This window comes from Orussus abietinus, unplaced genomic scaffold (assembly GCF_000612105.2).
Source record: "Orussus abietinus isolate OABI.00-Male unplaced genomic scaffold, Oabi_2.0 scaffold30, whole genome shotgun sequence".
In the NCBI taxonomy this organism is placed as follows: Eukaryota; Metazoa; Arthropoda; class Insecta; order Hymenoptera; family Orussidae; genus Orussus; species Orussus abietinus.
Genome location: NW_019394276.1, coordinates 649651 through 677646, shown reverse-complemented (window position 1 = coordinate 677646; position 27996 = coordinate 649651). Strand labels below are relative to the sequence as shown.

General features: G+C 46.5%; 2 protein-coding genes across 8 annotated transcripts in view; both read left to right on the top strand.

Annotated features, from left to right (window-relative positions):
- The first annotated feature begins 508 nt into the window (after window positions 1-508).
- On the top strand, window positions 509-3284 carry LOC105701636 (origin recognition complex subunit 2). 3 transcript variants are annotated; one of them, XM_012428539.1, is made up of 10 exons: window positions 509-696; window positions 769-906; window positions 996-1190; window positions 1264-1332; window positions 1417-1688; window positions 1762-1976; window positions 2059-2191; window positions 2278-2518; window positions 2667-2900; window positions 2984-3284. In XM_012428539.1, exons 1-10 carry the CDS (start codon window positions 612-614, stop codon window positions 3184-3186), a joined length of 1785 nt encoding a protein of 594 aa, XP_012283962.1. In that variant the 5' UTR covers window positions 509-611; the 3' UTR covers window positions 3187-3284. The 3 variants fall into 3 exon arrangements, with proteins under 3 accessions (XP_012283962.1, XP_012283961.1, XP_012283960.1); XM_012428538.1 differs by having other exon boundaries at window positions 996-1187; window positions 1264-1688; XM_012428537.1 differs by having other exon boundaries at window positions 1264-1688.
- A 276-nt stretch (window positions 3285-3560) lies between these two features.
- The window catches only part of LOC105701723 (protein roadkill), a 91572-nt gene continuing 67136 nt past the window's right edge, over window positions 3561-27996 (top strand). For 2 of the 5 annotated variants that reach the window (XM_012428715.2, XM_012428717.2), the window contains exons 1-2: window positions 3561-3793; window positions 5888-5941. In XM_012428715.2, the coding sequence (XP_012284138.1) occupies window positions 5934-5941 (8 nt within the window). In that variant the 5' untranslated portion in view covers window positions 3561-3793; window positions 5888-5933. Of the gene's footprint in view, window positions 3794-4061; window positions 4465-5887; window positions 5998-27996 lie in introns of those variants that run through there. The other 3 variants (XM_012428716.2, XM_012428719.2, XM_012428718.2) reach the window with 2 other exon arrangements.

The window sequence follows — 27996 nt, the reverse complement described above, 5'->3', positions numbered from 1 at the left end:
GTGGATAACATTGCAGCTTCTTCTTTCATTATGATAAGCGAATGAGAAAAATAATTATCTCGACATATCGTGGGATAATTTAAACTGCGTTTCTGCAGCAACGTTTCATTCCCCATTCCCAGGAATCTATTCTCACCCGAAAGCTCGGATTTCCGGTAGCACGTGTATCTGTCCAATCACAGGCCGCCATACATTGGAAACGACCAATAAGAAGTTCGGATTGAAAAATGCGAAAGGAAATGTACATACATACAACATCTGACGCACTCAATGGGACTCTGGCCTTTCCAATTACCAGCGACAAAAACGTGGAGAGAAAAATACTCCAAAGACCTTGTAGTGCACCTTACAACTCTCTGCTCTAAAATAAATTTATCCCCACCGGAATCACTGGCGTTTTTTGTAGTTCTATGAACATATCCGTATATCAAATTCCTGGCGTAAATTAATTGTTATATCGATTTATCATCAGAGTGCATACGAGTGGAGAGACGGTTGGAAAATTCGTTTCCACCTATCTTCTCTTATCCCTTCTTTGTCTATGGATACACTTTCTCGTATATTTCGCGGGTATTTCAAACCGTCTTGGCGAAGTTTGGTGGTTCGAAAATATGGCTGAAGGCGGAGAAAAATTGAGAAGATCGACTCGAATAAAAACGGTCGTTAAGCCGGAGACTAGTGACGATTTTACAGAAAGTATGATGCAAAGTGTTGATCGAGTGAAGGATTTAATGGATGCTTTATTTGTGTTTCTTGTGACTGTTTCAGAAACAAATGTGAAACGTCGATTGCCGAAACAGAGTCGCAATGATTCCAGCTCGGATACGGAGTTTGTTACAGACCCGTTAACTCAAGAATTGCAAAAAGAATTGGAAGACATCGATGAAGATGTACAAAAACCGAAAGGTATATCAATTCGAAATAAATATTCTTAGATATTACGATGTATAATGTCTGTGTCATGGTAAAGAAATATAATGAAATTAATTCATTAGAATTATTTACGGACAATGACATCAGTGGGCAACAGTTGTATGGATTTCAAACTCCTAGCAAAAAAGGTGCTATGGTTCAGAAGGCAAATTTATGTCGCACACCTACGACACCGCAAGTTATTACTCAATTTGCCAAGTTAAGGGTCATCGTTGAAAGAGCTACTGTTCCAAATATTAAATTTGTAAATAAAGGTGGTATGTTAATGAAGTTAATGTTTGATTATGTATTGTGCTAAGTTCAGCAAATTAAAATTCTAATTTTTTACAGCAACTAGATCTCATAACAGGAGCTTTAAGGAAAGAATGTCAAGTGAAAGCGAGAGTGTTTCCGAGGGAAGTGAGTTTGTGCCCTCAGACAGTCATGATGAAGAGAGCGAGGAAGCTGATACAAGTATAAATCAAACTATTGATTCCTTATTAGGTAGTAATAGCGATGAGGATAAAGTAAAAAGTACAAGAAAACAAATAATACCATCCAAGGAAAGTAAATTGCCTTCAGATAATCGTAATGAAGAGAGTGAGGAAGATGAAACAAGTTTAAATGAATCGACTGATTCCTCATTGGGTAGAAATAGTAAGGAAGATAACATAAAAACTATAAGAAAACAAAGAGGTCCATCAGTGAGTAAAGCACAAATTCCATCAACTCCTTCGGTATCGCAGAGGAGGATAAGAACTACTTATAAAGATTACGTGAGACAAATTGCTTACTATTTTAAATTGCTGATATGTATATGCAAATTCTAATGCTTATAATATGTTACAGCACTTGAAAACAGATGACTATTTTGCATCCCAGTCTGAAAAAACTATAACATCGGATCGAACCTTAGGAAGACTTGTGAATCCTCGATTAGATGAACAAAAATTACAGGAATTATTATCATCTCAAAATCATATAACAGCACAGCATAAACGCAGTATTTGTTCTCTTTCTGAAAGTTATAGAGCATTATTCTCAATGTGGTCTTTTATAATGGAGTAAGCATCAATTTAGTAACATTATGAGAAATCAGAATATTGTTTGAGATTTGTTCTAATAAAACTTAATGCTATTTTTCAGAGAAGGTTACAGTTTATTACTTTATGGATTAGGATCAAAAAGAAATCTGATTAATGACTTTCACACTGAAGTGGTATCTGAATTTCCAACACTGATTGTTAATGGATTTTTTCCAGGCTTAAGTATAAAAGATGTGAGTAAAATGAATGATGTAATGAATGCGATATACAATATGAAGCTATTTAATGAATTTAAACTTATTGTAATACTGCATTGCAGATTCTTGATGGAATCATAGTAGATTTATTAGATAAAGACAGTCCAACAAACCCAAATGATGGCTTTGATCTTATAGAAAAAATGCTGCAAGAAAATCCAATGGATCGCCTTTATTTATTAATTCACAATATTGATGGTTTCATATTACGTGCTAACAAAATTCAAGATGTATTATCCCGTTTAGCTAGCATACCCAATTTACATCTGATGGCTTCTATTGATCATATTAATGCACCACTTAGTAAGTATAATATGCTAAAAGTGTAAAATTTATCACAGAGAATCTGGATTATATTTTAATTTCTTAATATAAGGAAATGTAAGTTAACTTTAGAAACATATAAATTTAGTTATATTCATAATCATTGCATATTTAATTTTTTATGCAGTTTGGGATAATGTGAAGCGTTCACGATATAATTTCTACTGGTGGGATGTAACAACATTTTTGCCTTATGAAGCAGAAACATCTTACGAAGGTTCTTTATTGGTCCAACAAAATGAAGTTCTTGCCTTATCTTCTCTACGAAATGTGTTCCTATCATTGACTTCAAATGCTCGAGCCATCTATATAATTCTTGTAAAATATCAGTTAGAAAATGGATACAACAGCAATTATCCAGGTAAATTTACGTCTGTTTCTTTAAAACCGTTGCAATGTATATTTTGCTTAAATCTCTTGTTAACTTTTTACTCTTGATCTCAGGTATGGCATTCAAACATTTATATCAGGGAGCACGAGAAGCTTTCTTAGTAAGTTCGGATATGGCACTTAAGGCCCAATTGACAGAATTTCTTGATCATAAATTGGTCCGGAACAAACGTAACATGGATGGTACTGAATATCTTATAATACCTTTAGATAAAGCTGTACTAAAACAGTTCCTAGAACAACACGACGAATCGTAATTCTAGAGTGCCCTTTTAAGGCAATTTTATTAAATTGCCTTTAATTGATATAAATAAATCTATTTCTTTTGTATGAATCTTTATATTTTTTTACACGATGGAATAAATGGTGATAACAAACATCGTTTAAAATCTTTTAACATCTCTTACCTGCTCTTACTAATACGTCCAGCAAACTCTGCGGCGATGAACACGAGGAACGTATTACGCACAACGTTTCGAATTTAAACCAACACGGCGCGGAACATTTGTCGACGACTGACGGCATTCTCATAAGGCGACAGAGGCGTCACGCGCGAGCGCCGCGCGAAGCTCTCCGCTGCGACCATCAACAGCAAAGAGTCGCACACTCGACGCACTCGACCGGAGAGCATCCTCGTTCGGAGTGCTCGCGTTCCTCGCGTTGGCAGCCCTGGGTCGGAATCCATAGTGGCATTTCACAGCATTTCGGGAGACGCAGCGCGTTGCAACGGCGATGACCGGGTCTCGTGTCAGACGGGCGTTCGCGCAGAAATGTCAGACGTAGTCGGCGGCAGCCGAGTGGGTGCGTCGGCGAGTGATTAAAGGTGCACCGGCAGGTCGGAGCTCGCAACCATCGGGCGGACCGGTAAGTGCCCTCGTCTGTCCCGTCGGCGGCATCCTCCGCCACGGTTGTTAGTCTCCCCGTTTACCCGCGGCCTCCCCTCCGAAAGGGTCGAACGTCCTTGACTTTAGAGTCGCGGTCAGCGAGCAGCACCGCGATACGGCGAGACGCCGGTTGCGGCGCGCTGATTGGCTCGGGCCGCGACAACCTAACCTATCGGCGGCCCGAGGGGTCCTGTCGTCTCATCGAATTTCCTCGGCGATCCTCGACGATTTCGGCCAAGTAGTCAGTTCGAAAAGCTCTCGAGTGATGATTCTATAGAGTTTATGGTGCGCCGATTATGTGGATAAGAGACGACTCAACCCCTACGGATCTTGCACGGTCTTGCACGGTCTTGCACGGTTCGTCGACGAGCAGGGGTGACCACAGGTCAGCCGGCTCGACCTTCCTGCGGAGTTCCTCGACCTTGAGCTTACCGGCTGCCCAAGTCAACGCTGCGGAGAGTGATTATTATTTCAGGACTTGCCTGGTCATCTCAATGCCTGGGATGCCTTTCAATTCCGCAGTACTTACGTATAGTTCCCAGTCATTAAAATCCCGGCTCCGTGGGTGGCGGAATGTAACCCGGAGAAAGTGATTATTCTAGAGTCAGGACTGTGAGGTTAGAAAACTGCGCAACGATCGGAACTCTATAGGTATGCTTTACCTTAAGTGTAACAAATTTTTGAATTCGAGTCAGGTTTGAATAGATTGGAATTCTTGTATCAATGTTTTGAAGTCAGTCTAAAGACGTACCTAGAAAGTGAAAGGATAACATGGTTGCGATGTTTTGATTTTCTGGGCTAGTTTTGAACCCGTCGTAATCCTTTGATCGATATCTTAAAGTCAATGTGAAAAGGCCAGTCTAGAAAGTGAAAGGAAGAATGAAAGCGCAAAATCTTGATTTCTTGGCTCAGTTAGGAACCGATTGTAATCCGTGCATCGATATTCGAGAGACAGAGTCAAAAGACATCTTTAGAAAATGAAAGAATGAAGGAAGGCTGCAGTATTTTGATCTCTAGGGTCAGTTTTGAATCGACCGTAATCCTTGCATCTATGTTTTAGAGTAAGTTAGAAGACATCTTCGGAAAGCGAAAGGTTGAACGAAAGAAGTACGCAGTAAAGAATTCAAACTATACCGAGTATACGTGTTCAAGCATTTGCATTTATGCGAGGCTATAATGAAAGAGGTAAATCATTTTAGGTACCTAGTTTACAAAGAGTCATCGGACATTACATATCCTCTCTAATAAATTCAGTATTGGCAAATCGTTAAACAAGGCATGACCTTTTTGCATTTCCTTTACGTGGGGTCTCGGTTGTATTGGAAATCTTAATATTCCTCTTATGATACCGAGGCGGCACACGTGTCGAGCGTTACCTCGAGCGACTCGAGTTTTATTTTTGTACAAAGAGGTGTAGTCTCGTTACAGAAGGTTGTCGCGACTGTGCGTACTAGTTACGTCTCTTGCACGCAATCATGTCGGTTATGTCGATTCATGGGCCAGTTCGCGTGTCCCGGGGGTCACTTTGCAGGACTTACCTTGAAGAGCACTAGATTATGCAAGCTCAGAGCACAATAGTAGCGGTTAAATACAGCTCAATCAATTATTACCGCTCGTCTTCCACGTTCGCGTATTCTGTGTTTTTATCTGCAGAAACCTAATATCTCCGATATCGCGCAAGAAACACAACTTGACGTTAATGGTCACGTACTGGTTTAAAATTAAACTGCACGTGGAATATCTATTTTAGCAATGCTTGAAAATGATTACGGGTGTAGTAACGATAACGAATCAAATGTATTTGACGAAGCCAGGCTTAAGAAAATTGAGTATCGTTTGTAATATAGATTTGATAGGCGAAACGTGTAGCTATTACGTTATTATAAATATTGTTTGGCACGGGTTAACGTGCAGTCTTTATTTTTAAACAATTGGCAAAAGCCATTTCCAATCCCTCATGAGTGGGGTATAATTCCGCTTAATCGTTTCCGAGCTGGACTCTTAGATAAATGCGATTAACCGAGGGCAATGCCGAGGAAACGACTTTTAAACGGCCTTGCTCGTTTGCTTGCAGGTTCGCCGCTTTCCTTCGTCGACTGCGGCCGAAAACGTTTTGTCTTATGTTCCGGTGAGTAACCTTGCACCACGGTCCGATCAACCTCGGCGATTTTGTCAATGCTCTCGGTGAGTAACCTTGCGATATCGTTCTTGAGGCAAGCCCGTTCTCCTGCCTCGACGTCTCGTCGATCTTTCCGATCGAATTCGACTCTTCTCTCGACTCGACGAAAAACGGAAAAAAAATAACGCAATTTCGAAGCGGCCGATTCCTTCGTCGAGGACGCCAGAGGATCGATTTATAAATGTTCTTTAGCCAATCATTTAAGATATGGGAGATTTTAGTATTTATTTGCCTTTCTATGTATTCCTATATTAAATTAGCAGATGTCATCGGGTTCGTTCCTATACAGTAAGCCTGATTTTGGATTTCTATGTCTAAGGGAAAACTTGAAAAGCAACAATCAAATGCAAGCGTTTGATTCCTTATTACTTACAGCTCGTACATAATCCCGTAATGGATTTTGTCGTTTGGAATATGTGATGTACAAGGCTGAACTAAAAATAATTTGCCTCAGGACGTAGTAATAGGTTTTGCATAGAATATCTTAAAATCCTCGCACATCCCCGCTGTGAATGAAATTCAGTCAGTTCTCTTGTGACACCTCTTTACGCACACGTTAATTGCAGCTGCGCCGATTTGCGCTATTTTTTTTTTTTTTTCTTAAAATCAACGTGATGTAAAATGCACATTGAAAGGTGGGATGTATTTTTGGCAAAGGAATACTTAAATCGATCCACTGTATGTCGAGTCGGATGCGAGATGATCGAGCGATGAGCCACTCGCCTAGCGAATCATGTGTAAAGAATGCGAAAGATGACTTTGGACGCGTTCTTGAACAACGGACAACCATCTCCGGCGGTAATTTGCGACAATAAGCGGAATCGCAGTTCAGCCGTTCGTTTATTTACCATTTTATTATATTATATTATTCGTGCCGTGATTGCCCTCACGGCTCGGCCATTGTCACCTCGGTTATATCTCGCGAAATTGTCATCACCATTCGGTGTGCCTATTGTGATAGCTTAACCTAGTCGGTTGGTTATTACGCTATCATTATATGGATTCTTAAGGTGATATGAAAGGAATACATAACTAATATATCGTAACATCAAAATATTTATAAAACTGGTTTTACCAGATGCCGATGTTGCGATAACGCTCGCCACCGGTGTTCGTGGTTTAAACTCGGACAGGAACTTTCGTCATTCTTATCCGAAGCAATATAGTAATTCTTGGCTTTGTTCCGCGCTATCTTATCCGCGGGCTTATTGTTGTATCATTGCATTCCCGTAAAAGGGAACCGTGAAATGTAGCTGGAAAACTGTGGACCACGCAGTACCGGGGATAAGGATGGAAACCGTGAATTATTATCAAGTACTGCAGGAGAAACGAGCTCTAGATTGTATATTTTTCTTCTTTTTCTTTTTTCTTCGGAAAATGTTAAAGTTGCAATGGCGCGAATGCTCTTTGCGCGAACGGTCACCGCGTTACTGGTAATTAATCCTCGCGTAATGCTTAATGATATATCTTTATATAAGACTATTTTAACGTAGAGTAATTCAACTCGTTGTTAAGAAGACTGTACAGTCATTTTGGTTGTTTTGGAACGAGCGAGTGGAGGCGTAACGAGTTTTCTTTCATTGTTTCGTGAAACGGCTTATTACTCGTTTTTGAGTTACCCGGCAGCCGCGACGTTTCGCTACGAAGTTCCGCCGGGCGTTGACGGATGGCGCCAGTGGCGGCGCTTCCTGTGCGTCGCGTTTAACGTTACCTAGTTTGGTCCGTTTTTCGTCAATATCGTCTTAACCCGGTTTGATTGCCCCGCGAAAGTCAATCCTTTTTCTAATTTTCACTCCGAATTTCGACCGATATCGATTGATACGCTGCGACCGAGATTAATTAACGTCCGATTGAACTTGAAATGCCTGATCGGAAAGCCAGCGGTATCTTGCAACCAAGGTTAGGTTTTCCAGTAATCGACGCGTCTCCTCGGTAAGATGCGCACTTTTTGTTGTTGTTGTTAATGTTACGTAATGGTGAAAATTCGATGTACGTAAAAACGGTAACCTCTCGATATTTAATACCGAGTGCGCTTAGTGCGTCGGTTATTTCGGATACTACTCGTGCAAATGATGCGCGAAGAGGAGAGTTATTATTTTCATTTTCATGTTTAATCATTGTCTTAAGGAATCCGCTGGTTTGCTGGCGTAACGCGGCCTCGAGGGCACGTGTACATGTGCCCGTTGACCATCGGCATGACTCTCCGAAGCGGACTAATTAAATGCAAATTCTTGTAGATAGAATCGGGGTTCGCTCCCAACTCGGGAGAGAACTGTACCTCAACTTTGTCAGGAACGTTTCGCCACCGTATACGAGAAGTGGGTCCTTTTCTCCTTGCCCGGGAGCCCTGATTTACTGGTCGTTAGTATACGTCGAAAAAATAATTCACAGTCATGGGGAAAAAAAAAAAAGAAAAGAAAAGAAAAAAAAATCACCTCGTTCCAACGAATGTGTGTACACTTGAAAATGGGTTTCCATCGATTTTCATCGGTGTGGGCGTGCTCCACTTTAACGAGTTATGCGCGATTTGGATTCGCGAAATTCTGCTCTTGCGTGGAGAACGACAGAGAGAGGGAGAGAAAGAGAGCGAAAGAGGAGGTGCGTACGTCAGGGTTGTGTCGGCCATTAGCATAACACGATGGAGCCGACCGATTATAAACGCCAGCGGACGAGTATCGGGATTAGTGCTCGGCCGATGCATGAGGATATCGTGCCCATTGTTACGGCGCGGCTTGCCAATTGTTATCGTTACGGGTGCGGTGAATCCGCAATGCCAGCCGGCGGCCCTGGCCGCGGCTTTTGGGAAACGCTCCTTCGATTTCGGGGTCGTCCATCGACTTCCGGGATTTGTCCCTGCGCCTCCGTTCGACGCCATTCATGGCGTCGGCCTTTACGGTCGCGTCGCGACGTTTTCCTGTATATATATATTTTTTTCGTATTTTTCTTTTCCCTGTCGCGATCGAAGTGGCGTTACACGCGATCAATGTCCCGAGTAAAAGTGATAAGGCCTGCAGCGGAACCGGATTGCGCCAAACTCTCTCGGGTGCACGCGGAAAAATAATTGGCAGGCTTAAGAGAGGGGGAGAGGGCGGGCGGGCGTTATTAATTATTAAATCTTAAAATAGCCGCGCGTACCGTGCGCTAGGCCGGTGTTTCGTCACGGCTAGAAACGCGGCCGGTCGTACGCGCGAAAGAGATAGGCAGGCATTCCTTCCATCTCGAGGGTTGAGAAAGAGATTCTAGGGAAAAGTGGCACAAGGGAGTCGCGATCTCAATTTCGAATCCGCTTTGGAGCCTCGTAATCTACCGGGAGTGACTTACGTCAGCCATTTCTCGGATGGACTCATCGATGACGTTTCTCGGCATCTGCGATCCTCCCGTTGCACGGCTCGTTTCTTTGGGGATCCTTTGCGGAAGTAATGTACAAGTATACGATACGCAAAAGACGCCTAAAGGAATACCCTATGACGCCGGCATTTTGTTTGTTTTTTTTTTTTTTTACAAAAAGAAATGAAAAATGTTTTTCAAACAGATTAAATGTTGTAATAAGATAATGTCGAGATTTTAAAATTATGGGATTATTTTTATCAGGATTAAGGAAATGCTTAAAAAATTACTAATTTTTGGACGTCTTAAGGGTTCGCTCCGTTTAAATGAACCGAAGTCACGTGGAATATGCCGAGGAAAATTTTATTGATTCAAGTAAATGATATCTCGGTTTCGTGGATGCTGCGTTATTTGCCGAGGTGAGCGAAATTTCCGCGATCCTTTGGCAGAAGGATTTCGCTTTTAAGTCGAACTCGACTCAGGAGCGGTAACGAGGTCCACGTATCCTCGGGCTTACGAAATCAGCACGTATCCCACTTGGATTTTAGAGCGTGACCAAAATTACGGCTGCGGCCTCGCCGATTCGGATGGGATTTCGATCTAGTTTGCATATATACCCGCGATTTACCTGCCCTCCTCGCTGGGGGTCCTCGACACGTCATTTGCCGTTTCGAAACGAAGATCCCGCTCGACGGGCCGCAATGCGTCTAGAGTGTAGATTCAGGAAAGAAATTTTATTCCCCGGACAAAATCGCGTTTGATCGCATTCGGTTTGATTACAGAATACGTGTATTGGTTGGATGGAGCGAATGTCAATTCCCTTGACCGACTTGGTGCACTTTTACTTGACTTACTGAAAACCGAAACTCGTTGAATTTACGGGTCCCCTTCAATGTACGACCGTGTTAAGTCGCAAATTTCAAGTGACTTGAATTAACGGCGGAAAATCTAGACGGGGAGGCTCGTTTTTTTTTTTTTTTTTTTTCGGAAATTACGCGATCGAAAATCAATTATAGCGAGGCTTTCGCGTTTTGCACTTTCTCCCTGTCGTTACTTTTGCGACTTGAGAAGGGAGAGTGACGATCGGCTCGGGATTTCGATCGGTTCGGTTTTTTGGGCGCGAAATGCCGAGGCACAAAAAAAAAGAAAGAGAGAGAGAGAGAGAAGATGCGAAAATCGGCCGGGACCTTCGCAGGAGTGGAAAACGGTGTAAAGGGGGCTCACGAGGAAGTGCACGCCGGTCGGCTAACGGCGCGGCAATAAATACTCTTAACGCTTTGCGGATCTTTTATGGGTTTCCACGGACGTTACACCGCGACGACCGCCGGCGGTGCGTTTATCCGCATTTATAATTGCTCCGCGCGGCACAATGTCTCGCGAGCCTCCGCTCGAGGTGGCCTGCCCCGTTTAAAGTCGAGGTGACCTAACGGTTTGCAAATTCACGGCCACGAGGAGGCCGCCGCAAGAGAGCCGCCCTTTTTCTTTTTCCCTCCCTGCCGAGGAATTCGGGAATCCACCGGGAATTCGGGACGCCTTTACGTAGGTGCGACACCTCGGCGGCGTCGAGTCGCCGCGCGGAGCGTCGGTTCAACCCTGTTAAAAATCAATAAATCCATAAAATTCATACACTTTCAGTATACACGGTAGTAATAGAAATTGTTAGGTGTGACGTCTTAACCCTTTCAGTGCCGGTCGAAGTCGTTAGCATTTGTAAAACGACGGTATATCGTTGTCTGGCGCTAAAAGGGTTAATAGCGAATTAGTACAGGTTTATTATGAAAATTATGAAGAAACCTATAATTTTCTATCACCACCTTGTAATGCTCTGCAATTATGTAGAAAAAAAAAATGTACAAATTTGATATTCGAATGTCACTCGGTATTTTTCATAACCCTTTTCAAATGAGATTCTTTAATTGTGCGATCGCGTTATTCAGCTCATTCCTCGGCAAATTTATACTTTCGTTAATACGAGTACATTTATTGTTGACTTCTGAGTGTACTTGTAATTCCACAGCGTCACGCTGTAATTTCGTGTCACTGTGCAGGATAATTCCTGGACTCGCGTACGGAATGTTATGGAGTTATGTATGACGCATAAATTTCATAAAATCGGTATGCCCTGTGCGAGTGATTTAAGAAAGGGTCAAATTGCTTAATATTTCATTTTCGACGATTCCGCGAGCGGGAGTTAGGGCACGGATGCGGCATTATCGCTGAATTACTCGTCGAGGCCTCGACGCGCCCTTTATTCGACGTATCGATATTTGGCGTTGACACGGAGTCGATAATCGATATTTCGGACACCTTCGACCACGACGCAGGGACGTGACGGGAGCGATTTCCCTTCCAGGCCGGCGGACCGACCTGAAAATATATCCGGGATAGATCGATTCCTCGCTCGGCCGGAACTCACCTTCGACCTCGTCCACGAATCCGGTGACGTAGTCCAGTGACCCGTTATTGGGCCGCGGGGGAAAAAGGACAGGGAAGGGAAAAAAATGACGCGCCGTTAAAATAGCATAAACGTCATCCACACTCTTCGAGGCTGCCGTCCCTTTTCCCTTGTCGAGTTTCTCATTCTCCTACGTTCTCTGTCGCCTCCTGTCGTTCCTCTGTCTTCAACCGAAAATAATCCCCGAATGTCTTTGACATGGTTGACGGAAATATCCTGATTTTTTTTAAGATAATAAAAACCGTCGATTAAAGAAGTTACGATTTTTTTTTTTTTTGTATACTCCGTTCGCGGGATCCGTCAATTTGACGGGCTTCGAATTGCACCCTCAAGTGTTGAGCAAATTTGAAGAAGAAGGAAAAAAAAAGGAAACAACGAGGAAGATAGAAAAATCGACGAGACTAATTTCTACGGGCGTGGGAATGTAATTGTATAATTATTCCTTTTTCACGTGTATATACAGCTGATCATAGAACTGATCACGGGCAAAGTCGCGATAGGGGATGCTGGTTTAGTATAAAATATCCGATATATCTTTCGTAAATTTATCAATTATTCTGTTTTTTTTTTCCTTTTTCTCCTTTCTTTCTTTAACAGCGTCAGTTGTCTCTTGATCGTTCGAACGCGAGTCCAGTCGGAGCAATGACCACGACCGCCGGTCGAATTTCGCCGGTCGCGGCGACGTTTCTTGCGATTTTCATAATAATTCTAATCGTCGGTCTACACGGTAGACATTAGACTGGCCATAACTAATTGGACCTCGTTAAAACCCAGACCGGAGGATTTTTGCCTCGACCTCCGCCGAAACGCGTTCGCGACAAAAAGCCATAATGGCATAAACGGTTTCTTCCAGACCGCGGTTTCCTGGCGCGTCGAAGTCACTCGAGCGACGCCACTTTCCCTCGTGATATCGCCAATCTTCGTCCTGGAGCCGAGACGTAAGAGGGAAAGTTGTTCCCCTCCTCGTCCTGGACGATTCTCCTCCCCAGGGTTTTCCGAGGGGAGGCGCAGGTTTCCGCGGAAATTGCGTTTTTTCCTCGCGCTCGCGGTCTCTCGTCGACCAATTCTCGTTTTCACTTTTAATTTCTTTTACTTTCATCCCGGGGTCTTGTACGGTCGTCTCAGGGTAACTCTGCGCCGTGGGTAAATGTGGGCGGTATGTGTATATTCGAAAAGAAAAAAAGGAAAAAAAAAGTCAAGAAAAACGAACCGGAATTTCGGTTATTTTAACTTAATTGGATGGTTAAATATGCCCTTACTATGATTTTCTAGTTAAAGGTATCGGATATCTCTAGTATAACGTAATCTGGGTGCTTTTTAATGCCTTTTCTGGTAAATCTAAAGGGAATTCTTTTAAGCAGAAGAACGTGAACTTTCTACCGGAAGTTTATCTGGCTACAGTTTCGGGGGCTGATCAAGATTTCCGTATATCTCGAAATTTTTCTAGTACTATCAGTCAGACTTTCTCATTAACGACGACCAGAAATCTTCTAATCAAACGTGTCTAGTAATGTCCTGCATCTCGAAAAGATATTGTTGAACGGTATTGGAAAGTTGAGGAAAAGGAGACTCGTAGATCCGACATCCCTCGAGGAGTGCTCGAGCGCGTCTCGTGCGAGCAAACCGCTGCGTGACGGCCGCGGCGACCCTGGCGGCAGCGCCGGCGCATTGTCTGCCCTTTTTGCCTACTCGGCGATTATTGCGGTTCAGTTTGAAAACCGATTCCGCGGATCCGGGTCATTACCGAATTGTCAGGGTCTCCTTATGGCGAGGTCGAGACCTCGCCCTCTTCTAGCCGCTCCGTCTTTTTACCGCGAAGGAATAGGGAAGATGGATAAGTAGGGATGACGAGAGGTCGCTCTTGGTATCAGCTATCACCTGGTATCTCTCGGTACGTTTTTTTTTTTCTTGATAGGTTATTAATTAATCCGAGAAAATTATGAAATTTAATTTTACCATATTCTCGTTGGGATTTTTATTTCGGCACGACATACTGATTCTATGACAATTTCATTCAATGACAAAATCGCTCGTTACGTCGATTTCCTGGATAGGTTATTAATTAATCCGAGAATTCTCGTTGGGATTTTTATTTCGGCACGATATACCGATTCTATGACAATTTATTCGTATATTTGTGACCCGTGTCATGAATTCATTGCATAAGCGGTATATTAACTTCCCAGCAGAATTTCAGGAAATTACGACGCGATGTTGGGAAGCGATGAATTTAAAAACCGTCCCGATTCACTTTTACGGCATCGGGTTTATGTCATTTTACTGCAACCTTGTGTACCGACGGTGGGTGAATTTTATGAGTATTTTGAAGAGTGGGCGCACCAATTCCATATCTCGCCTTCGGGGGATCGCCGACGAGGACCACCCGGAGGGACTCGGTCGGCAAAACTCGCGTCTCGAAGTCGAGCCGAGAAAGCGATCGAGGTCGCGAAATCGTCCCGGGCGTTCGCGATTCCGTTTTGACGTTCCACTCGGCGAGTCCCTTCCGCGTTACATAAACCACCCACCAGGTCATTTTACGACTTTCTCCCTCTCCGGCGGTCTGGAGACGAAATGATCTATCCCAGCTGGATCTCTTTAGTTGAAAGTTTAATTCCTGCGTATGCATTATCCGTTCTTACGGCGAGGAAAATAAAATTTCCTCCATTCAAAGGAAATGATTTCTTCGAGTAACCCTCATTCGGAGCAAGTAATCGCATTTCGGTAGGAAGATCATGTAACGCGCACGTGTCGTGTCACCCCACGTTGACCCACGTGCGCGCTCCTAGCACGTGACTACAACGCATCACAAGATTCCTCCTTTTATTAGGTAATTAAAAAGTTACCATAAAAGTTGTCAATTCCGTATTTAAAATTACGAATCACCGTTGATTATAAGGCAAGAAATGTGGACTACCAAAGTCCACTAAGGTGCTCTGAGAAAAAAGGAAATTCATTGAACCGAAGAAATATTTCCTTGAATAGTCCCAAAGAAATGTTGCGTCCAATCTATTAGAGTTTATTTCTGCCAAATAATTAATCTTTTAGTTAATCAAATATTTCTTTGGCTTGTTGGAGGGGTTTTTTTTTTTTTCTCGGCGCGGTACTTCTCGATGAAACGCGAGTCCTTTCCCGGGTGTAAAAATCAAGGCTCGACGAGAATTCCCCGGCTTCGGGGCGACGTTAGACGCGGATAGATACGTGGGCGAGGAGAGACGAGAGAAACGAAAGGTGGAGGAGGAACGAGTCGACCAAGAAAACGGAGCGCAGGAACCCGAGGCCCATATCGACCAGGCGGAGAAGGAAAAAGGGGGCCGGAAGTGTCGGACACATGAGAATTACCTGGGAGGGGGGGGGGGGGGGGGGCGCGAAATTTGTGCGGCTTTTGTGTCGCTCGGGGAGAGATATTTAATATGCCGGGGAGCTAGAGTTTCTCCGGGGCCACGGGTAGAAAGCACGGTTGCGGCATAAATAACGCTTCCCCCGGGGGAGACGAGGGAGCACTCCTCGGTTGGATCGCAGAGACGAGAGATAAAGAGGCGGAAGAGGATTAGAGCATAACGGGGGGAGAGAAGGGGAGACCTCCGGTCGAAAATTTTTACCTCTGGCCTCGGGAACGCACGTGAGAATTTCGAGTACACGAGGGCTTAAGGTGTTATGAAAGTGGTATATATGACGGAACGTTAAAATAATTATTAAACTTTTTTTTTTCTTCTTTTTTTCTTTTTCGGGAAAAATCGGCGCACCGAGTAATTAGAAACGTAACGCGCGATAATGGAGATCCCCTAATCTTGGACAAGAGAGAAATTCGATTTTTCTAAAGGAAATTTTTATTCGATTCTTGTCCGGATATGTATATATTCCTTAGGTATTGGCAGTCAGATATTTAGTTGCTCCTATGATAACCAGATTTTAAGGGTAAGACGGTAAGAATTTGATCGATTCAACCGATCGTTGTCTCGATGCAGGTATGATGTATGTCGGCACCGGCGTCGGTATTGATACGCGACTCGCGGAGACGACTCGAGGACGTCGCCGAGGAGCGTCGCCGTCTTTGGCCGGCCCAAGGAAATCCCGCGAGTGAGCGAGTGGCGATTAGCCCTGAGCAATTAGTCGCGGACGCGGTTGCGACGCGAGTCGTAGTCATCGGCGGCATTTCTAGCGTCAGATCGGCGCGAGTCGTTGCAGTCGCACATACCGCGCAGAAAATTAATATTTGGTTGAATTATTTGGGTTTCGGCCGATTTTGACGGCATTTTCGCCATTGTAAGGCAGATCGGTCAGAGTGAAACGCGGATTGAAACGCGGAGAAACGAAAACGCCCGGCGTTACGATGATGAATGTCTTTGCTCAAATTGACGATCAATGATCTCGCAGGGACACGGATTGAATTTTTCGGGCTTCGACCGACTTTCTCGTCATTTTCGCCATTGTAAGGCAGATCGGTCGGGGTGAAACGCGGATTGAAACGCGGAGAAACGAAAACGCCCGGCGTTACGATGATGAATGTCTTTGCTCAAATTGACGATCAATGATCTCGCAGGGACACGGATTGAATTTTTCGGGCTTCGACCGACTTTCTCGTCATTTTCGCCATTGTAAGGCATATCGGCTGGGGTGAAACCCGGAGAAACGGAAACGCCGGGCGACAATGCCGACCTCCTTCGGTCTCTCCGCTCCTCCGCTCCCGGCCGCCTACGGCCTACGTATGTCCTCGATAATAACGGTTATGAAACTTGGCTGCGATAGTGAAAGTGGCGTGGACGTTTCACAACTTTAGCGCCAACGTGATGAGAGATCGCCGGGAGGTGGGAAGAAGGGTGGAGGGGATTTTCCCTCTCCTTTCTCCTTTCTTTCGCCCTCCTTCCTTCGCGGATTTTCTCCGCCGTTTCCTGGCGACATTTCCCCGCGGGATCGGCCGATCTTCTTAACTCATTTCTCGCTGTTATCTCTGTACATATATGTACATATTCCTTGAGTTATTCCTCGAATTAACAAATAATTTCTTTGGTACCGTTCAAAGAAATTCTCTGGTTCGGTGAGATTTTTCTCTTCCTCGGTGTTCCGTTCTCCCTCCTCTCTCTTTCTGTGTGACCACGTCTTTCTTCCTCCCGGGTACGCGAACTCGGCCGCGAGTTTTACGGCGATCGATGCGACCTCTCCGCTAATGCACATTATCCGTTTGTTAGCACGTGGAACGAGTTCTAACCTAGAAATGCACTTAACGGCTGCACCTTGCACCGCGAGAGGCTGCAACGCGCCGCACCTCTCCGCTTCCGGATGACGTCGCGATGCACTTGATAAGGATGGAAGGCGATGCTCTCGATAACGATGGGACGTTTATGAGGAGCGGAACGGGAGTGACCGATTAACCCTCGAGTCGCCTAGATTTCCCCGTGACAAATTAGCACAGAGAAAAGAGAAAAAAAAATATCGAATCGATGAAATATCTCTTCGAATAGTACCAATGAAATTTCGACGCGGGTACCGTATCGAGACGGTAAAGCGATCGTTTACACCGACAGTTTTATAAATCCATGCCTTTGGTACTACGCGTACCGAGCGATCGGTCTAAACCGAGCCTTATACTCAATAGAACATTCATTTTCGCGTTTAATGCGCCTACGCCTAGTCGAGGCGGAAAATAATGCGGAGGAAATGGCGGCTGTCGGCGTTTCGTCCCGGCGGGTTCCTTGGGCCGATCCGGCGCGTTTTCGCCGCGTGGGAACGGCGGAATCGGCGCCGCGACGGGTTTCGCGGTCAGCGATTCGAGAGCAGCGAATCCCTGGGCTCTCGCTCGAGGCTGTCTCGCGATTTTTCCCGCGATTTTTCCGCGATTTTCCCGCGGCTCAGGGCCGCGCCGCGCGACATCCTCGCGCCCATCGGCAAGTCGCGAATATCGCGAGGCGAGAAGCGTTATCGTAATCGAGTCATGCACCAAGAACAAAAAGAATATCATTGATATAGAGAAATGTTTCTTCAAATAGTACCGATGAAGTACTCTGTTAATTAATTGAATAATTCTTTCACTCGAGTAAGCTTGAATAAAGTGGACGCAACTAACGACGACCATTGACCCAACTGCAAACATTTGTGCTGCCAGGGCAATTAACTATCATTGCGATAAGAGCGAAACTCCATCGGCGATGACACCCTTTTTTTCTGCCTATCGTTTTTTCCACGTGACACCATTTACATTTGGTCACATATACGTGTGACAGGTACGGCTGAATAGATTATTGCCATCGATATAATTATCATCGCACGGGAAGAACAAGAATTGTTCAACATAACGAATATTTTTACTTGCCACAACAAACGTGCGAACACTTGAAAATGGGCGAGCAATACGTTTGTCTAGAAAAGTGTCTATTTTATCGGCAACAAAAAATCGATTACCGATTACTCATCAAGGCAACATGAATTCTATTCACCGTTGCGACGTTCTTTCACTAGCAACAAAAAATCGACCGACTAAAGAAAATATCTTTAAATCAACAAGAATTGGTTTAACTCGGCGTCAATTTTCTCTTCTCGACGAAGTAATGTCGTTTTATATCGTGTCTTGCAATCATACACGATTCAGGGAAGAAATATACATAATTTGCCTCGGCCAACCAATATTCTCTCTTAGGGCGTTCTTTGCAAGGAGGGCAAATGTCCTTTTTCCTCGCGGGTGATTTCGAGAAATCGATAGGGCTCGCGACGTTTCCGGGATATCTCGAGTTGGGTCGGTCTCCCTCTGGCCTCTCTATAGAGAGTTACAAGTAGGATGTCGACACGTGGAGGACGCCCCGACCTCGGCGACCTCCCCCGCGCGTCCACCTCCTTTCCGCGACCCCGCCGAGCGATTGGCGTTTCTTCGCGAGCCCCGGCCTCGGGACACCTCGCTACCCCGTCATTTAATTAAGCTAGTCGATTAACCCCCCCTGGGGGGGGCGCCGAGTGTTTGCCCGCTGCCCTCCCCCGATAAAACCGGCGCCCCCGCGCGATGGCCTTCGCCGCTGATAATCGTCGATCCGACCCACGTGTCGCCGTCTGGAGGCCTTAACGCGCCGCCCCCTCCTCGGCCGAGCCTCCGGGGACCTGTTGATCCATTATACGCCTACTCCGAGGTGGAGTGCTTCTTCGTTTCTATTTTTTCCCCATTTAATTTGACGCGGAGGAAAAAAAAAGAAAAACAACTGAATTCGCCTCGTTTAACAAAATCGTTCGATCGACTGCATCTCGTTCGTTGCGGAGAACTTTTCTGGGCGAACCGAATTTAAGTTCACTTGGCCCACGTCTCGATCGACTAAGGTATTTCGGTTAAATAGGTTTCTCAATTGCGGAAAGTGTCACAAGTCAAATCGACCCGCACTCGACAAAGGAGTACAAAGGGTTAAGGGTAAAAAATTCAACGGATGTTTTTTTTTTGTATTGTTTATCGTAAACGTTCGGAGCAAGAAAATTGTCGGTCACGAATCGACCGTCCGGGTGGTGACCCTAAGGGTAAAAAGTGCAACGCAGAATGCAGCCCCCTTGGGGCTCGCCCTGGAGCGTTACTCCGCACGGGGTTGGCGGTCGCGTGCATTGCGCAAGTGCATTCACCCCGCTCAATACTCAACGGCAGCCTCGGAAGGAGCAAGAGAGACGCGAGTACGCGGGGCCGGGAAAAAGAGAGAGAGAGGGAGGAGAGCCAACCAGCCAAGCCGCCACCTTACGAAATAGGTTATCCACCTTCGCCCACTCCGGACGAGAGCCGGTGCATCGACGTCTCCTTCCCGCCTCCCTGCATCTCCCCCTCGAATCGGGACATCGAGGGACTCGAGGCAGATTGATTTTCGAAAAGGCTCGGAGGAAATCTCCAGGAAGGAAAAGGCCCGGGAGGAGGATGGAGGGAAACGTTGCAATTTGCCGGGGTAGATGCCCGGGGTGGAGCGTCTCGTCGTGGGAACTGCATCTGGCTTCTGGGGAAAAAAAAAAAGAAAAAAAAAGGCATCTTTGGATAAAATAAAGGTACTCGTATGTTGCGAGCACCGGATCGCGAACAAGATTTTTTGTCAGCTTTCCTTTGTTAACGGGGTAAATGACTTTGTTCTTTTTTTTTTTTTTTTTCTGTGTGGCACTGTTTAGGATCTATAGGAGCGGTCGATGTCGGGACTTTGGGAAAGTTAACGAGATATCTCGTAATTGCGGATTCACGTGGCGTTGGGTTATCGGGGGTGGATGAGTCAGGGAGAGAGGCGAAATTCGATTTGCACCGATTGGCCGATAAATAATGATTAGGCGACGCCGGCCCGTCATCCTCGAGGAGCAAATTAGGGGCGTGCTTACATGGCTCGAATTCTGATCCCTCCTTCTTGGTCCCTCGTCGGGTAACCGCGTCGTCATTCGATATCTCCTGCCCGGCTGCAATCGTCGTATAATTGGGTTATCATCATCCGCGCCGAGAGGACGTCGGAACGCCGTATGGTAACCTCCTTGTCGACTCGGAAATCGGATTCTACGTTTACCTAGAGAGGGAACGTCTAAAATTAGATGGTACTTACGATAGATCGACGTCATTTTCGTTCGATCGCCACAACTGTGATTTTCCTGACCATTTTTTTTTTTTTTCGTGCAAAATCGCTCCCGTTTGACTTGCAACGTCGATGATCCCCACAAAATGAATTTCCTTGCAGCCGAGAAATTTCATCGAGGAGGAGCATTTAGATTGCCGTGACTAATTGATTTTTCCTGGAAAGTAATTTTTTTTTTTCCTTCGGTTTAACACTACGTGGTAACATTGGCGGTCTGGAAATTTTCCTTGGAATTAAACGTGCTCCGTGTGACTTCAGAGAGGTTAAGAACCACTGAATTTGACGAAAGGTCAGCATAAGGTAGGAAATCTTGGGAGCTTTCAAAGCTCTTCCTATTATGTTGGGCCTTGAGACGGCGTTTGGGAATTTGGGGGAGGAAAATGTCGGCCCACGCCGTACCTGTGGAGCAGGTGATGGACGGGGAAAATTGTGAACGGTTCTATCGTAAAACCACCCCGAATGGGGCTCGCGAGGCGATTGTCGTCGCCTTTGTCCTCGTTCGACCGAGCCGCAGCTGTTTCCCTTCGAGGAAGATCCCCCAGGATCGATCTCCCTAGGTCCTTCTCGCGCAGGTTCCATCCACATAAAAAAAGACATCCGCACTTTTAGCGAAGGACATCATCGCCGATAAGGGTTTGCCCTTACCGCAGGAATAATCGCATAATTATAAAAATATCCGTGCTTATCATTTATTCTATACAACGCATCGGATGCAATTATTCCCCCGCTGAGTCGCGATATCCGATGCAACGTTTCGGATGCGATCTTTCGGTGACAAGCCGAGTACCTACTACGGGATCGCTCCGTGTTAAGCACCGACACTTTCAGCCACCTTACGTCCCCGATCGAGCGGTGCTTTCTCCCCGAAGTTACGTATCATCGTACATACTCGTACCCGTCCGTTTATCTACATCTACACCGTAACGCCTTTTCACGTCGACGTAAACGCATTAACCCCGGTTATTCCGGACTTAACGATATTATCGCGCGTCGCGCAGGGTCGTAACCTCGAGAAATGGGCGTGCGAGCGGCGCGGCGTCGGCCCGTAGACTATATGGATTTGAGGTCAGCGGTTATAAATAAATAGCAATATCAACAGGCCGACGGGAGACCCAGTTGCCGGTTTCGCGAGCGATTCTCGTCGGCTGAAAGCGTTATCGCGGGCCGATTAGGACGGGGTATCGCCGGTCGCCGCGAAACGGTGCGCTCTGCCCTGGATCCGATTTTTTCGAGTCCTCGCGCCGGGCTGCGCGCATAGCCGTTCCGTCACGCTGCACTGCGCGCGGTCGACTGGCCAGGCGCGGCGCAGCGCAGCCAATCAGCTTGCGGCGTACGGCGCGCCTGCGCAGTGCGCGCGGCATGGGGACCCCGCGAGCGGCGCGCCTCACTTAGCGCTCGGCGCGCGACGAGGGCGGACGTCTAGTCCACGTGGTCGCTCGACGGCTCGCAATCCGCCACGCGCAGCGGCTTATCTACCTAACCCACTACACCGTAACACTTTGCGAACACTTCCTCGTTACGTTTCGCGCGGCCATGTTGCGCTATCGATCCGGGGTGCTCCCGGGCCGAGGCCCTCTCGTTCTCGCCCCCTTCCCGATTTCTTTGCCCTCCCTAGCGCGGGGGGTAGCACCGAAAATTGAGGGGTTGTCCGGGACAAGGGCGCTCTCGCGTATTTGCGATCGATGCTCGCCGAGAGACTCCTTTAAGCGGTTATGAAAGGGTCGTTTTGTAGACGTCAAAATGTCGAAATATTTATTAATCGTTCGAAACTTCGGCACGAGATTGCGGATATCCTACGCTGAGAAAAATAAGAGTTATTCACCTCCGAAAATGTAGAGGAAAGGAAAAGAGTCGGTTCAACTTGGAATGAGTTACACAGATTTGTGATTGAGGTGGATTAACTGTATGGATGTGATGATTAAACTCAGAAACGTGGTTAAATGGACTAAATTATTAGTTAAACTACTCTTTATGGAGTTCGTTCACATATTTCAAGCGGTTGATCCGACTATTTTGTTTGGTTTGTTCAAAAATCTGGTCGAATCGCCTACATTTACTTACATTTGGAGTTAAGTTTTGACGTTTTGATACGTACGGTGTGACCCTTTCATGATACTTTAAATGGCTGTCCCTTCTTTCCCTCGTTAAAGGCCCTTTCTCGTATTTCATGGTAATTCGAGGTATGTCGTTTGGGTTGACTTTTGACGATTCGTCTTGCAGGAATTGCTTGCTCTGGTTTCATCTCGAGGAGGCGCTCCGATGAAGGGCTTCCGGGGTGTCTCATTTCCTCAAATGATCGGTTATCGCCGCTCGGTGCGATAAACCCACCCTGGGAGGAACTTTGCCCGATTAAACTTTCGCGATAGAATCGCTTTCGCGAACTCGGCGCCAACTCGTTTGCCGAGATTTCCTCGGGCGAGGTGCGCGGCCACTTGCTGCGAATTTCCTACGTGGGGAGCGTCGGCGTCGCGAGGATATTTTTTTTTTTTTTACGAGGAAACGTGATTTAACGTCGAATAATTCCCCGCGGTCTGTGGGACTGAGATTAAGCGACGCTTTTTGTAATTCGACGTTTAAGTTCAACGATCGGGTTATCTAGCCTGATAACTATCTCGCCCGATCGTCCCTTCAAAGGGTAAGAGCGGATTCTCAAAGTACTTTAAACTGGCCCCTTATTCTTCCCTCGGTAAAATTGTACGCGACGAATCGCCGGATACGCGGAATCTAATCGTCGATCGACCCGTTCGGCGATCCGCCGATATACGCTGCGAGGCTTACATATCGGCTGACATTCGAGGGCGTTAATCACCTCCGCGGCAGAAAGGCCAGTGGAACGAGGCTGCTTAAATTATCGCCGCGGTCTCCGCTCGCTCGCTCGCTTACTAGCACGCCGAACTCGCGTGTAAAAGGATAACTCGTTCCACGGAGTTTCTGCCTCCGCCCACTCTGCCCCCGTCGCCGATTCAGCGCGGCCATTAAACCGGGCTTGACATCGCGCGCGAGTTAGGCGGGGTGTCCCACAGAGTGCGGCGGGTGACGCACGCGTCGGCGCGTCGGGGATCAGAAATCAGAACTGCGGCGGAAGCGATGATTAAGGTGATAGGAATCGACGATAAGGTGATAAGTGCCAGCTGGAGGGTCAATCGTTTAGAAAACCTGAGTGGTTTGACATATTATCGCGTAAACATGGAGACTTTTCACCGAACTGGGTGTACCGAGTCGTTGAAGACTTTGCAACGTGGATATGGAGGCTATGAGGAAGGTCTTGATACGCGTGGAATTTTTATTTAAAAAAAAAAAACTGGTTTATAGACATTCAAGATTTTATATAAAAAATTTAATTTCATGATCATCGCGTTCTTCCTTAGGGCCTCCATAATCACTTGTCGAAGATTCAAGTAATTCGGTGCACCTAGTTTGGGGAAAAGTTTCATCAATATTTAATGACACTTTCATATCACCTTAAAGATGACTTTTAACGAGCACAATGAACTCCGAGGTTCTCCGTGAACCAAATTAGACTTTCCGTCGGAGATCCGAACGATCGAAGGAATTGATCATCCAGAGATCCTCCTGGAATCTATCATTTCGACGACGGTCGTCTTTGGCGCTTCCGATGGGACATCTTCGTCTCGTCAGCTGATCGATCGGATCGGAGGGAGCGGACGTCGATTCGCCTCGAAATTGAGACGAAATTGGCGGCGGTGGAGGGACAGTAGCTCCCCTGCCGATAGGATGGCCTGGTTTCCACGTCGAACCACCTTTGAGACATATACCGCTGGCCGCCATGATGGCCATAATTGTATCGAGCGACCTAGTCATTCGCCGCTGCATGACGGCCAGACAGACGCTTAACCGAATCATCCCCTCGGGTTTACGGGGTCGGTATATGGGGCGCGGGGAAATTCATGGCGTACCGGCTTCTAACTTCGTTCGGGGAAACCGGAGAGAACCTCCCTTGCTGGCCTCTGAAATGTCGGTAGCGTATCTAACCCTCGAATTCTACACGCGGTAAAATGTTCGATCGCATGTCCGTACAATTTATCGATCGATCGGGAATTCTCAAAGCACCATTTTTAAAATGAAAAATCCAACGAAAAGAATTCTCACCGCGGAAATCCGTAAGAGGGGAATTGCCGGTATCGATACGGGGCATCTATTCGATTTACCTTGAGATAGTACCGTTCTCATTATGAGCAATCGGGTTATTCATTTATTTATTTTTTTTCCCTTGAACTTCCTGTACCGTCCATGCCGCACGAATGGTTAGCAATCGTTTATCTCCCTGGACACTTTCGCGCAAGCGCGGTTATGTGGCCACGCTGAGTCGAGGTATAACAGTTGTCAGAAGAGAACGCGCTTATGTCAAAGCATGTCTTGAGGCAAGAAAAATTCTGTCGATTCAACCTAACAGTTTTCTGCGTGGGGAAAGTCTTTGGGCCGTTATCGGCCGTGATAGATCGACCCGACATCGATCGACGATCGGATCGTGGATGGTGGATAAATTCGAGGGAGAATCTCACGGCTTAACCTCGTTTCGAGAAAAAATTGGTAGACGCGGCAAAACGCGGCTTGACTATCTCCGACATTTACTCGGGAGTACACGGCGATGTGTAAAGTACGCCACCCTCCCCCTCTCGTCGACGTTATCAAGGGAGAATAAAATGTCGACGCGTTTCCGCCGCTACGAGCAATTCGAACGAATTCCATTGGGGACCGGCGAGGCGAAACGCTTTTTCCGGCCCGTTCAATCGGACGTCCCCAACGTACCGGTATACTCGAAGCCTACCTTGCCGACGGAATTGTTTCTTTGTATTTATTTCTTGTTTTGCTTTATTTCCCCTTACCACGCCGTTGCAACGACGAGGATTTTTACGCCCTCGGTATGACGAGCGTCGAGGTGCTCGCTAGTGATAACGATAACCTGCAGACCCGGTTCACTTCTCGCACGCGGGAAAAGAATTCACGGTGATAAGGAAAAATTTGACTTGCAGCTATACACGCCAACATGTGAAAATGGGTCAGTAATATGTGCCCATAATTATGAAAGTGGTCTAAGTCAAAATTAAAAAAAAAATGAGTTTATCAGTTATTTCACGCCATATTATTTCAAACGATATTAATTGAATGTAATTTCGAAACAAAAAATATATGACTTAGACCACTTTCATAATTATGGGCACATATGTTTGTTATATCGGTAACAATGTAAACAGATATTTCACCGGGGCAACGCGTTTTATTCATACTTGAGATATTGTTTTCTAGTCCTCTTCTTCGTTCATTATCTTATGTATTATAATCGAATCGGCGATGATTCTTAATTCCCCCTTATATTCGGTTCACCAAATACGGAGTCCTCGGGGGGAGGCCGATAACCCCGGAATATCCGCAAGTCCCGGAGGACGGGCCCGCGGCGAGGTCGCCGTCTCCGGTCGCGGCCGCATCCGATTCCAGGGCGGCCGTTCCGCGTCCGTCTCTCCCACCCGGCTGCTCCCGATAGAACGAGAACGCAGGCGACGGGTCACCGGTACGCTATTTACCTACTTCGGCAACCTCCGAGGGCTCCGCGCGCTGCGCCCGGCCGCTCCGGGCCGCTCCGGGCCGCTTGCGTCCCACTTCCCGCCGCGAGCGGTGACGTCACCGCCGAGCCAGCCCCATTGATCTTACGCTTGCGGAACCGCTTGCGGTCGACGGACGGAAGATTTAAGGATATATGGGCCCCGAACACCGATCCGGCCGTGACGGCAGCCACTTAGAGAGAGACGGAAGATACTCTCTCCCTCTTTCATTTTGATTTTGCGGAACAGCCACGCAACGCGATGCGGCGACGGCCTGTACGCGGAAGAAATGACACCTTCATTTCTAAATTCATACGAGGACTTAGGAGAAAATATCGAGATCGATGTGTAACAACCTAGGGGCTGTTTGCTTGGAAATCGGTGAAAACGATCTCATGTGATAAACAATAATGCAATTCGGTGATAAGGGACGTTCGGTCTTGGTGGTGATATATGTTTGCAACTTTGCCACGTAAATCTGCCGGTCTGACACCCATGAAATTGTATATTCTGTATATTCGTTTTGATGATTTTGTTAACTCTTCATAAAAAATGAGATGACAAAAATGCGGATAAGTATTGTAGACAATTGATCCTTAGAGATGACGCTTTCAAGTCATCGTATGTTTCCAAGTTCACGAAGGGAGTTGTGACAAATGACTAGATGGTGTTATAATAAGTAGTCCCCGTGTTTCCTATTGTTGATGTCTGTGGAGGATGAGCTTCAGCCTTTGGCAGAGATGCAAGGAGCGCACCGAGAGTCGTCGCGTCTCGGTTCTCGGTGCCCTCCCCGGTGACCGTGTACGTCGGTCGCTCGTAAAACCGCGCCAGCAATAATCGGCTTGACCGGGTTCGGTAAAACGGATGAAATATCGACTAAATATAAACCGGGGCCGCGGCGAAGGAGCGGCGAGCAAAGAGCGAAGGCGGGAGAGGAGAGCTCGGAGCAGCTGTCGAATGTAGGACGCCTCCTCTTCGAAAAGACCGTAACGAGGTGATCCCGAAAAGAAGGGACCGCAGCAGAGCCAAGAGGAACCCTCGGGACCTGGCGTCCTGTTAAACTTACCGGGGGAAAAAATGAAAAAAAGAATAAAGGAAATCGGTTAACTTCGTCTCCGAGCAATAAGTGCACCCCCTAGGGGTGCTGATAAAGTACTATACTGGCAAATATCGATGGAGATTTACCCACACTTTGACACCTGCTTGCTACTACACTAGGGCAATTTCCCCCCAGTGCAGTAGCAATTAGCGGCTCGAAATATTTAGGTGTACGAAGTTTCGAATTAATTTTCGGTACTTCGGCCGAATATTCGAGTTATACGCTACGTAGGAGGGTGTCACACGTTGGACCTCTCGGAGCGAGAGTCAGAGGTTATAAGAGTCCGGCGGGGGTTCGGGTGGCCGCGAAAGAGGCTCGGTCGAAACTAATTCAATTAGAGAAAAACCGCGGGAAAGGAGATATCTCTGGCGCATCAAGGTATGAGGGTTTCGGGGGCAAGAGAGCCGCCGAGATGCGGCGACGCCTCCGAGAAAAGGAGACCTTTTCTCTTCTCTCGGTCTCCCGCCTTGCCCCCTCGCCCCTCCCTCCGGCCCGATCTTATTTCGGAGCGATGTTAAGCACACATCCGAGAGAAGCGGGGTTTGCGCTCCGTCCATTGTGTCGCCTCCTTTCGGTCATTCTTCACTTCGAGAAGCCGTATTGGCGGCGATTCGACGCGATTACGCCGCCTTATGATGTACGTCCCTCGCGAGAGAATTTATGCGCCGTCCGTTTTTCTTCCCCGTTTTTATTAGCCTCCCCGCCATGTCGATCGTCCGAGATACGAGCTTCTCTGGTTGCGATACAGAGTAAACCGGGTCTCGGGCCATCGATCTTATCCCGGTTATCGGAATTCCGAGTTACGAGCCGCTCGAAGAGGAGATCGGGTTTACGGGAGCTCGGATAGAGGGGAGGAGAAGTATCGAGGAACTATTTTTGCATTTGTTTTTTTTTTAGATTGCTTTGAAATTTCCTCGATATTCTCCAGGTACGAGGAAGTTTATCGAGATCGGGCTTAAGGGTGCTCGATTAGAGGGGAGAAGTATCGTCGACTACTTTCGATT

What these genes read in the sequence shown, in the direction of transcription:
- LOC105701636 (XM_012428537.1), top strand. Translation starts at nt 612, where the DNA reads ATGGCTGAAGGCGGAGAAAAATTGAGAAGATCGACTCGAATAAAAACG. An exon ending in TCATATTAATGCACCACTTA is followed by an intron (nt 2,519 to 2,666) that starts GTAAGTATAATA and finishes TTTTTTATGCAG; the next exon opens with TTTGGGATAATGTGAAGCGT. An exon ending in ATACAACAGCAATTATCCAG is followed by an intron (nt 2,901 to 2,983) that starts GTAAATTTACGT and finishes TCTTGATCTCAG; the next exon opens with GTATGGCATTCAAACATTTA.